This window comes from Nothobranchius furzeri, chromosome 16, assembly GCF_043380555.1.
Source record: "Nothobranchius furzeri strain GRZ-AD chromosome 16, NfurGRZ-RIMD1, whole genome shotgun sequence".
Classification (NCBI taxonomy): Eukaryota; Metazoa; Chordata; class Actinopteri; order Cyprinodontiformes; family Nothobranchiidae; genus Nothobranchius; species Nothobranchius furzeri.
In genome coordinates, this window is record NC_091756.1 from 42,576,761 (window position 1) to 42,589,857 (window position 13,097).

Consider the following 13,097-nt stretch of genomic DNA (forward strand, 5'->3'; position numbering starts at 1 on the left):
AGCAAGCATGTGCCACAATATTTCTTGAATTAGACAGGTACATTTAGAGTACATTTTGAGTTTTTGCTGAATACAAAAGAATTTGGCAAAGATTTTAGTCCATTAAACCATATTCAGCTTTTAAATGTCTGGACTGGGTAGCCCTACGGAACTCATCTATCTTTTTTTCCACACAAATTCCTATTTTTCTGTTTGATTTTTTCAACTATATCTTGATCTAAAAATAAGTTTTCTGTGAAAATTACAAGCAGAAAAAAACTATTATCTGTGGAGGAAAATCTTTTTTGTGTGTGACAAAAATAGGATTAAAAACAGATTTCTTTGGGAGCTACAGAGCCAGAGCAGTCCCAGTTCTACCAACCCTTTAGACAGCAATCTCTGAAGTGAAAACAGCAGCCAAAAGCTGAAACCTTTAGAAAACCTGAAAGGGTATAGATCAAGACTGCCTTAATATTTTAGAGAATTCTGGCTTCTTAGAAACAAAATATAAAGTATTTGTGCACAATTTACATATAGACAGGCTTTAGTCTAATGCATTTTCAAAAATGTTTCAAGGAGGAATCAGAAGGAGATGGACACCATCTCTTGAGATGATTTATGAGCCTGTTGAGGAAGTGCGGCATATGCCCTTCACTCCCATCGCACAATGCTGAGGTGCTCACATCATGTAGCAAAACAAATATGCTGGCAGTGGGGGTAATGGAGTGTCTAGCATCGTTTTCCAGCACTGCGGTCGTGTCTACCTCTCCCTGCACTGGCTCCAAGAGGGCCCAGCAGCTTAACAAGCCTCTTGGGGACCCAGACCGCAGAGTGGAGATGATTTTACCTCAGGACACCGTCAGACTGGCACACAAACACATGACAGGCAGAGGCAAAAGAGTGGGTTTCAAAATGTACATTTACACGACTTTAAATACTTTTTTCCCACCCACACAACGATGCAAAGACTCCTGCTGTCATGGCTGACGCTGTAACAATGTTCACAGCAGGGGGCTCCTAGTCCACGTTTAGACCCTAAGCACAGCCCCGCTGCTCTCTAATCCACAACCTAAAGTCTAATAATTGTTGCAGTTCATGAGCAAAATGCTATTTGCCTCTTGATAGGCACAACAGGGGAGCAGCCATTCAATACCAACAGAAATCTAACCTCAATTCTGATTCTCCTCCAAAACACACAAGAGATGCTCCTAAGCAAACAAGCCACAGCTCTGACAGATCTGGTATCCTTTACATCCACTAAATGACCTCTTCCTGCACAGATACTCATTCATACCCTGGTTGCTGCAGCATCTGACATGGGCTGTGTGCCAGGAGGAAATCACTGTGGTCAATAAACAAGAATCACTAATAGGTGTGCTATTAAGAGCTTTGATGAGCAGTTTTGGGGATGTGAGAGTCTAAAACAGGGTCAACAAATAGAAGATGATTAAAACTTCTTTTGCAGAAATAAAGAAAAGTACATTATAAGCAGACAGGCTTATGATTAACTTAGTAATCATAAAGAAAGGCCAGTTAAAAATACTCAGACTTTACTCTTTTAACAACCAGAGGCAGACAGCCTGTCAACCACCCGGAAAATAAAATACACTGATGTTCAATTAGCACGAGAGGCTTTACAAAAGCTGTTTTTGTTTGAAGTTAGCTAAGAGCTCAGTTTGTAATACAACTGAGAAAAGAAACTTTCAGGAAGACTGTGGAGTGTTGATTCATTATTCCACTGTGCAGCCAAACTCCTGTTAATCCCATCATTTCTGCATCTTCAGCACACATTTCATTTAAGAACGTAAAGGTGCAGATTTCACCACAGCAATGGGAGCGTAACAAGTGTGTTGCACGCAGCAGCACAGGGAACATAAGGAGAAGATAGAGTGGATCCAATTAAATACCAGTAAAGTTTACTCCTGTAGTGAAACAAATTGAGATAGCAAGGATGAAGTCATCAAAAGCTGCTTAAAATAATCTCTAGTTAGAAATTAAATTTGTGATAACTTCCAAAGACTAACAATGATGCAGAGAGCTCTGACTTTACTTCTGAAACACTAGATAAACTTTGAATCCCAGCTCAGCTCAGTCAAAAAACATCCAGTTCTGTCTAGACTTGACCTGACCAATGAACTTTATATATATATATATATATATATATATATATATATATATATATATATATATATATATATAAACACACACGCACACACACACACACACACACACGCACACACAACCATATTTTATACAAATATTACTATACTAATATTTGGTTGGACCACCTTTGGCTTTCATTGCGACACACATTCGCTGTGGCTTTGTTTTGATAAGCTTCTCAAAAGCCACCAGATTTATCTCCATCCAGTGTTGCATTAATGTTTCACCAAGATCTTGCATTGATGATGGTGGAGTCTGACTGCTGCACAAAGCTTTCTCCAGCACATCCCAAAGATTCTCAAAGGGGTTAAGGTCTGGACTCTTTGGTGGACAATCCATGTGTGAAAATGATGCCTCATGCTCCCTGAACCACTCTTTCACTATATGAGCCTGATGAATCCTGGTATTGTCACCTTGAAATATGCTCGTGCCATCAGGGAAGATGAAATAACCTGGTCATTCAGAATATTCAGGTAGTCAGCTGACCTCATTCTTGGAGAACATCCTGTTGCTGAACCTAGACCTGACCAAGCGCAGCAACCCCAGATCATAGCACTGCCCCCACATGCTTGTACAGTAGGCACTAGGCATGATGGGTGCATCACTTCATCTGCCTCTCTTCTTACCCTGATGCACCATCACTCTGGAACAGGGCCCATCTGGACTCATCAGACCAGTTTTTGATAACGTGTTGGACGGTTCTTAACTCAGTTTGTCATTTCTACAATCTCCTTAGATGTTTCCTCTGATTGATGCATGCCAATGATCTGACCCTTCTCAAACAGACTAACATCTTTTCCACGTAGGAAATTAGACTCACCCATACTACACCCATACTTACACTGATGTAAATATACTCATATATACATATACAGTGTATATACACACACACACACACACACACACACACACACACACACATATATATATATATGTATACACACACACACACACACACACACACACACTGTAAATATATATACATTTTTTTAAGCAAAACTTCTATTGATAACAATCTCAATGATACCAGAGGTGAAAACACTTGATTTGTTCCACTAGAGAGGCAAACACCAAAAATCAATCACACCCAGATCACGTATACATTTCCATGAAATAAAAATCAGGACAACAAACCTGCTTGTACTTTTTTTTTTTTTTTTTTTTAGAAAAATGCAGAAAAAAAAACAGAACAGGAAAGTGAGAGATGAAACTTTACCTTCACAGATCCGGTCCAGTCGCTGCCTCTTCACTTTATGTTTATCAGTCAGAGACATGGCGTCAAACACGGCACAGCACGGCGCGGGATGGCACTGCTCGGCACAACACGGCAGGGATCCTCTCCTCCTCAACCACAAACACTGACAAGGTTCAGACTCCTAGTGCACTGTCAGCACTGTTCCCCGGGGCATACCGCCTCGGCGCATACACCTACAAGCACAAAGGGACGCGGTTAAACACACACGTCGTAAAAGCAGACGTTATCTTTGTTAAGGCACAAAAAAATCCTCTAACTTGGAAGTCATTTTAGGGTCCTTAACAACAAAGTCACTCTGTTTCTTGTTTCACAAAGAGCTCCTGGCAACAGATATACAGGAAATCACTAAATCACACACACACACACACTGACACTGCTGGTGACAAAGTGCTCCATTTGCTCTAAACAGTGACAAAACTTCTGCGCTCTAAAAGCTCCACTTTTCTCTGTGTTTGACGGGTGTTCTCCTCTGACAAACCCATCTGAGGTTTCATCTGACTCATCATTTTCTTTATTGTTTGGAACGACATCTGAAGCATCTTCATTCAGAAAATCCATCAAAAGCCCTTCGAACACGATCCTAGGCATTAATACGACAAGAGCTGATCTAAGGAAATGTGGAAAAGGTTGGTAGGACTTGTCAGATTTATTATTTGACAGGATGAAGCTGTGCAGAGGAAGACGTGTAATGGCACTGTCAGGCCGATAGAGGGTACTTAAAATCTACTGAAAAAGAAAGCACATAATCACACTTTCTATACATTAAAAGAGTCAGATAATTACACTCCTACTTCTACTCAGTGGACTTTCACGAGTTCACAACATTTAATACTCAAAGGGTGGAAAGAGAAAATGCCCATAAAATGAAACTTTTAGTTGTTTGGAAATGTAGTACCTAATAAAGCTTTAATTCAGAATTGCTGTCAGATTTGCAGGCAATTATTTGAACAAGGGCATCTTTGTTGATAAAACAGAGGGGAATGCATTTATCCACAGAGCATACATGAAAAGCAAGGATCAGTTTCCGGAGTGAATTAAAATAAAACCACATGAACGCAGCTCGGATTAAATATTCTCGCTCACATTCCACATTTTGCTTGTCCAAGACCAGAGCCTGAGGCGCTTGTAGAAAAAAAGTGATAATCACAAACTGTCTTTTTCTTCTCTCACAAAAAAAAAGGATTAACACAAAATAGTTCATTGAGGACTTTATTGATATTATGTAAGAATTTAGAACGAAAACAGAAGAGAAGAACAGCAGTTTCTTCTGCTGTCATGCAGGTTCGGATTAGAGGTGACTGTGCTTTCAGTCTTCAGAGTAATTTGCCAGAATTGGCCTGTCAAGTCTGGAACTTGAAGCTGGTCTGGGTGAAATCTGACATTATCAGGACACTCCAGCCCATATGGGACAACTGTGGAAGGTATGAAAAGTATAGTCTTAAAAAATGTCTGCTAGGGCTGTTTGATTCTAGAAAAATGTCATAAAAGGGAATCTTTGGTCAATAATAAATACAGATTTATATATTATGTGAACACACATACTTATTGAGTTAGGAAGCACACTGCATTATTTTCCCCCATCAACTGAATGCACACCACAATGCTGCAGTGTGTCAAAATAAGAGCATCCGGTGACACCCAAAATACACACAGAAAGCTCAATTCTGCAAACCATCACCATTTTCCTTCCTTACAGAATATACTTGTATGATTTTGGATGAATAACCTCAAAAATATATATTCTGAACCTCCAATAGGGAGCCCAAGTCACACCCATCTACTTTCAGACCATAGGTCCCCAACTAATGGGCCATTCCCATCTGTACCGGGTCGGCCCGGGCCGGGTAGCCCCAGTCGGCCCCAGCCTGGCCCAGTTGATTCCACACATCCTTGTCTTATGCCCATGTGGGCTGATTCTACCCACCAATCAGAGGCTTGCTCTAATGGAAGGTGTGAATTTGCTGTCAGCAGTGGGTGTGTTGGCCCTGGTCGGCCTGAAGCAGACCCCCTCGCGAAGAGAGCTGAGAATGAGCCTTGGTTGGCCCGTAAAAATACCAGGCCACCCAGATATGTAAACAACCTACGCTACCCGGCCCGGGCCGACCCGGTACAGATGGGAATGGCCCATAAATGTCTGGGAGTCTATGAGATCATAAAAGCTTTGTATGAATAGACGTATAGAACTACAAATGGCCTGTTTTGGTGGAGCGCCTTCTTAGGGTTCTACAACCCCCCCCCCCAAGGCGCTTCACAATCAGTCACTCACCCATTCACACACACATTCACATGCTGGCTGTCCCCATCTCTGCCAGTCTTCAAGAGTCGCCTAAAAACCCACCTCCTCCGCTTGGCGTTCCCTGAACATGTTTGAATTTGGCCCTCTTTTATGCTGATTTTATTTCATAGTTTTCAATGGTTCTCTCTATCCCTTGTTTTACACATTTATCCTGTACTAGAATGTTTCACCTTTTTTTGTAATTTGTAATCTGAATTTTGAATTGATTTTATTTTCTGATTTATTCACTATATTTAACTTTCTGTACCATGTTCAGCGCCTTGGGCTTCCTGACAGGGTTGCGGAAGGCGCTTTATAAATAAAGCATTGATTGATTGATTGATTGATTGGTGATGATGAGCTATGACAGAGGCAAGGCCTGCTGAACACTGGAGCCACCGGTCCCACTGACGACCACGGGTTGAGTGTCTTGCCCAAGGACACAACAGCAGCATTCTCTGGTCAGAGCCGGGATTGAACCTGCAACCTTCCGATTACTGGACAACCCGCTCTACCTCCTGAGCTACTGCTGTCCAAATATTTGTCTCACCAAACTGACGTCATCAAACCAGAAACAAAGAAGAGAAAATTAGTTTAGCGAGCTTCCAATCCTTCCTCCAGGATGGCAGAAGCAGCAATAAACGTGGCCAAAACCACTATAAATCTGGTCATGTGGTAAGTTGCAGCTACGCTGGGGAGAAGAGCTCCTGTGACATCATATATGCAATGCCTGATTTGTGATCTTTTTAATTTTTACAAGCTAATGAATCTCAAATTACATGACAGACATAGTCGAAACACATAATTTCTTTTCATTTAAATTGAAGTACAACATATTCATATTTATAAGGATCTTTCACAGTTTTTATTGCAGATCCTGAGATGTTTTTATAGTGTAGAGATGAACACCGCCCTATAGTCATTGGGAATTACCGTGTAAGTGTGTTTGTCCGATTGTCTAAATGGGATCTGCTAGTAACATGAACCCTACCACCTAATGTGAGAAGGGAGCTTCCTTCTCTACTATAGAGTGACTTTTGACAAGAGGAAGTCACACACAAGATGACTTCCAGGGGCCTCATTTATCAAGCTTGCTTATGCACAAAATGGGGTCGGAAAACTGCGTAAGCAACTTTCCACGCAACCTTTGGGATTTATGAAAGAAAACTTAGCGGAAAAATGTGCGCAACTTTAAGTTGACTAAGGACCTGGCTTACATGGAGAGCACCTGCAGTACTGCTGCTGAGAAGGATAAAATTATGAAATCCTGCAGCATTATCACTTGTATTGCTTCCTTTTCACACAGAACAAGACCACCCACACGCACACACATGCATGCACACTCACACACATGCGCGTAAACTCACACACGCGCACACACACACAGCCTGAAGCGCAGAATACGGAATGCAGAATATCAGCAGGGGGACAGATTGAGACAGAATGCCATGTGTCTGTGAAAGTGTGTGTCCTGTCCCTGTGACCCAATAATAAATTATAATTAATTAATTGTAATTAATTAATTATAATTACTTATAATTAATTGGTTGGTTGGATGGATGGATGGATGGATGAAATTAACTAATGGATGGACAGACGAATGGACAGAAAGACAGACTGATGAATAGATGGATGGACTTTCAATTCAGGTCTCAAACAATAAAGTAAATTTTAGTTGCTTCATAATATTGTTGTTCTCTAGAACAGGGACGAAATTTTGATTTCAGAAGTGGGGGGGACACAGCAGGCTTGTGCGGATTTGGGGTGGGGGGTGTTATGTAAAGACCCCTTGACACGTCATGTGCCCATCTCAATAATTTTTCCATCCTCTCTCTCTCTCTCTCTCTCTCTCTCTCTCTCTATATATATATATATATATATATATATATATATATATATATATGTCAAAGTTAAAAAATGTACAACTCTATTATTATTTTTATTTATTATCATTATTGAAGTGCAGTTTGGGCTGTTGACAATGGACAGGCTATTGTATTTATTGTTTTGGCTCTTTTTTTTATTGTTTTTGGTGCAACATTTTCTAACAGGGAGTGAGATTCCTTTTTTATTTAATTTTTGTTTGTTATTTTTATTCATTTAGAAGTTCTGGTTCTGGACATTTCAATGTTAAATGAAGGTTTATTTGTTGCATTTTAAAGGGTGTACTTGCATTATTATGATATATTAACATTATATTAGTGGTTATTTTGGTCTAGATAATGTTGACAATGATATCGTTTATCATCAACAATTTGTTGGACAAAATATCGTCCAGCAAAATTTGTTACTTTCCCAGGCCTAGTCAAAAGTATAAAAATTATTTATACATAAACGGTCCCTCCTGAGATCTGGCCGTTTGTTCATTTGCTGTGTTAGAGGACATGCTGAACTAATGTTTTGCACATGATCATCACCCTAGCATTTGAGTGTATAAAAACATATTAAATATGTTTTTTCCCTTAAAAGTGTTTAAACAGTTGTTGCATTTCAACACACAAAAAATAAATGGAAAAAATAAGATAAATCTAATGAAAAGTGTACATCTTTGACATTAAGCTTAAAAAATCTGTTGACGATGATGATACTGTTCATTTTTCAGAGCTTTTTAATGTGAAAATATACATTGCAATAGATAAGTTTACAATAAAGTTAAATGATAAAAGTTTTGAAGTTACACTTCTACTACTACTACTACTAGTAATAATAATTATGATGATAATAGTAATAATAATAAAACAATAATTATAATAATACGAATAAATTGTGTCTGAGGAGTCAGTTATGTGGAGGAGATGAGTTTGTAAAAGTTAGTTTTGAGTATGTTTGTGAAGGAGGAGGTGAGTCTGAGCTTAATGCAGGGGTGTCACATGTTCCAACTTACGTTTTGACTTTGAAAGGAGTCTCTTATATCCACTTTTCGTTTTCTTGACATGCTGCCTCCTGGCTGTGCCTAACTACCAAAGACTCACAAATGAACACTTATTCAAATGTTATGTAATGGAAGCTGAGCTGAGCTCTGATATTACACAGCGTCTAGTTGACGATGTGACTCAGTACCGGTGTTCCCTAGCGGCTCCAAACTAGCAAAACAACGTGAGCACGTTCTGACTGTTTACAACTTGAGTGACAGCAGCAACAGCCAATAATACGTTAGCAAGTATCAGCAGAGCCAATAGATTAGCTTTTGGGCGGGTCTAATAGTAAACCGGTTTCCGTTTCGGTCCTAGTGCTCAACCAAACCCTTTTAATGGAGCGTAACATTGTTTTTGGACGGAAAAAAGTGCAGGGGACCAAAACTGCCTTTTGAAAAAGTGGGGGGGACATGTCCCACACGTCCCCCCCCAAAATTACGTCCCAGCTCTAGAAGACATATCCTCACAACAACAACGACAACATTACTACTACTACTACTAATAATAATAATACTTAAATAAATAAAAAACACCAACTGAAACATTATCTATTAATAAAAGATGTGATTATTTTGTATTTCAGCAACATCCCTGCACAACCTTAATTTATTAGCAAATAAATCCTAATTTAGCTGACACACACTAGGACAAGGTGATGTAGATGTTGGGGTTCTAAATAGGATGAACCTTTGATTTCAGAGAACACTTTCATGTGTGACTAGAAAACAGCCTTAAAACATAACAGAGAATCCATTTTCTTTACTTTACAACAAACAGAAATGTGCTTGGACAGGTGCTAAAAAGCCAAAGTGGAGGCCGGACTCTCAGAGTGCCACTGACGTTTGGTTTGGGTGATTGAATAATTTAAAAGGTCATGCTACCTGCCCGCTGTGTGTCACTTCACACACACACACACACACACACACACACACACACACACACACACACACACACACACACACACACACACACACACACACACACACACACACACACACACACACACACACACACACACACACACACACACACACACACCTAGAGACGTGCGACGTTCAGCCGGGCAAGGACTGAGAAAAGACATCATTCGAGGGAATAATCATTTCCCCCTCAAACACAGAATAGTTTGTGAACTAATTAGGTAAATCCATAATTAATCTGCTGACACTAAGCCTTGGGGTCTGCTCCAGCAGGACTTGGCTTTCTAAAGATGGGAAGAGTTGCTGGTGAAGCCCCCAAGCTGGCAGCTGAAAGGGACACCCCTTGTTCTGAGTCTTCACAGGGTTGTGTCTGACATTTCAACATCTAACAGCTACAGATTTCCACTCGTCGGTTCATTTCGTGAATACTGCGGTGTTATGGTTATTGGGAATTCTATCAACAAAACATCTGGATAAATCCAGGAAAACTTGGCTGCATTTGGCATGTGGAGGTCTTCTCATCATCAGGGCAAAAAAACCAAAAATCTTTAAAATAATGAATCAATAAGATGTCAGAATATGAGCAACATAAGCACCTGAATCAAAACTTGTTTAGCCTTGATTAGCAAGCCTTCAAGTTAGAAGAAAGAGCAAAAGGTGCAAAGCAAGTAAATGTGTGTAGAAAAGGGCTTGTTGCCTAATAAATAAGACAGTAAATACGATGTTTGACTGGAGAGATAAAAAATTAATCCAATACAAAAAATAAGAAGATAATCCAAAGATTTATAAGCCTTTTTAATGGATGCTCATGCATGGAAGCAGGAATTTTGTTCCTTTATTTCTCCTAAACGTCTGCACCGTTAAACACGGCTGGTGACTGCAGCACATATGTACTCAGAGCACACTCTCATTAAGTTCATTTCAATATTTGTTTAGTAATTATGATGAAAAATCTCCAACAGCTGCTGCGGTCTCTTTAACTAAACACCACCGTTTGACTCGCTCTGCAAATCTTCAAAGATTAAAGTGATTTAGGATTAGACGGAAAACTGTTTGCATGGACGTTCTTCAATTTTATTACGCTACTACAAATCCTCCGACTGTACAAACATCTTTTACAGTCAATCCAACCTCGAGGGGCAAAAACCCTGAAACTACACGTTTCTATATCAATCATCATGGAAAATATCGAGAAATGAATAGATGGCGAGTAAATCTTTTTCGAGAAACTGTGTCTTGATTTATCCTTAAAAAAACTCACAGGCAGTCAGAGGTAGAAGTGAATCGGCAGAAAGCTTTAAAATAAAGCGAAAGTAGTTGAGCTGCCAAAAAATATCGCCACAATAGAAGCTTTGGACCAAATCTCTAAATGAGCTGTCAAATACAATGAGGCCCTCTAGAGTACACACATATCTTACTTCCTCTCCCACCTGATGCTATAGACAATGTAAATTTAGATATAACGTCTTGATGCAGGTTCAAAAAATAAACATCTGCTCAAAGAGTCCGTTTCATGACTTAATTTCCCTCTGGAGCTGGATGGGGAAACTGTGTGAAGAGACCACTGTTAACGTTATCTGACAGTGTGAAGCAGGGGTACGCGGAGCAATCTCCATCCCTCTTACCGCCGATTCCTGTCAAACGCCGGAACTCTGTGCAACTCTTCAGAGACTCCGACATGAGAGCCTCCTCAAAGGAAGCTGAACTTTTTACTGGAGGCTTAACACTTTCACCCACAGAGGAAAAACATCTCCATCCTCTGTTTCCTTTAGAAATAATAAACACACGTCTCAGTGACAGCACTGTTTATAATACTCATATTGCAAACCATTATTATCAACTTGTTTTCTGTTTTAGGGAAAAAAAAGTGTTTTCTTTTCACTGGAGCCCAATTAGAACAATGGAGGCCATTTTTCCGTTTCAGAAGCTGGAGTTCCTCCAGAGGTAAATCTGTCAGTGCTGGGCCAAAACACACAGAGAGAGAGAGAGAAAACAGGAAGGTGTGGACACCCCGCAGCAACAACTGGGCTATATTATTAATATCAGCTTTCGTCGTCAGCACCTCGGGTAGAGGAGACTGTGATTTTCTTGAACCAAACATGATCAGTGCCAGCGTAGGCAGGTGACAATTCCACACAATTATTTATAGCACACTAAACGTAAATGCTTTCAACCCGCAGACTTCGTCTACAAGCATCGCTAGGTGTTAGCTAACCCGCCTTGTGTTATTTAAATTCAATCAATAAGCTGTTGTTCCTACAAGTTCAACAGGGCGAGGTTATCAGAATGAGAAGCAGCCAAAGGTTAAAGCTGGAAATGCGTCCAAATAAAGGAATAACACCCACAGCCCGCCAACCTGCTGAGCAGAGGAGGGCGTGTCTTGCTTTGTGAGGGTGAAAAGCTCTCATCACCAGCTTGGTGTCAGCTGGAGGCCAGGCTAAGATAGCCTGCTCAAGTCGCCCGATTCTGCCTCCCTTCTGGGTCTCTTCCAGAAAAAGCCGTTGTGATTCACAGCTTCTGGGTCCGAGGAGAAAGAGGCGCTCCCACAACCCCTCTTTTACGGCAGAATGTGCCCACCAACGCGCACAGACTACAGAATCACACATCACTCAGCTGTCTCCCGGCGGACAGTGAGACGGCCAACTCCATGCTGTACTCAGGCTTACATTGGGACGAGGCCAAGTCAAACAACGTGTTGATGAAGTCCAGAATGGAGTGGTGAGAGGAACATCACGCTGAAACGCACACACGATGTGGATTCACACAGCCAGGACCACTTGAGGATAATTTCAGTCTGACTTATTTTTCAGAGTTCTGGCAATCAATTCTAACAGAAATAATTATGAGTTACCTGTTGACATAAGAGAACAGGATAAGATCAGTAACAGCCCAGCAGGAGGAGAAATTGTTTTGGTTTTCAAACAGACCTGCAGATTTTAACTGGCGAACACACTGATCAATAAAACAAGTACTTATTGTAACATTGCTGCTTTTGGCCTCCCCATATAATGTACTGTGGTTTTCATTTACTACATGCTTTAGGGATGCACTGAAAATTCGGCCATTAAAATGTTTCGGCTGAAAATGGCCCAAAAGTGCATTTTCAGTTTTTGGCCAAAACACCTAAAATCACCAAAACAACACAGCCACAAAGAGCAGAAATCCACCCTCATGTGGCTACTTGCTCGTTGCTTAATAAAAATAATTCATTCATACGGATTTTCAAAGTAAAGTTTTTCTCCTTTTAGTAATGCTGTTTTATTACGATCGCTGTTTTAATTCAGGACTAGTTTGTTTTGAGCTGTCTCCAGGCATCTGGGACGCTTCCTGTAGCTGTAGAGTAGTTCTGTCACCAAACACCATTTTATTAGTAAACACAAGTTTAAATGATAATTGTAACCACAAACATTGTTACTAGTCACAAATACTCATGTCAAAGATGTTGAAAAAAAATATATCAACTTCAGTTGTTGTGGTGTTTAGTGCTTGCTAATGGTTACGTATGAGGTAGCTGAAATAGGTGTGTTTACTGGAACCTCAGGGTAAATGCAGCGAGGGGGAAATTGACCGGGAGATCTGAAGGCCCGGTC

General features: G+C 40.4%; 1 protein-coding gene across 2 annotated transcripts in view; it reads right to left on the reverse strand.

Moving 5' to 3' along the window:
• Positions 1-13,097, reverse strand: part of LOC107387783 (C-terminal-binding protein 2) — a 168,990-nt gene that overhangs the window by 78,992 nt on the left and 76,901 nt on the right. For both annotated transcript variants that reach the window (XM_054749263.2, XM_054749264.2), the window contains exon 2: positions 3,359-3,570. In XM_054749263.2, coding sequence (XP_054605238.1) covers positions 3,359-3,416 — 58 coding nt within the window. In that variant the 5' untranslated portion in view covers positions 3,417-3,570. The remainder of the gene's footprint in view (positions 1-3,358; positions 3,571-13,097) is intronic.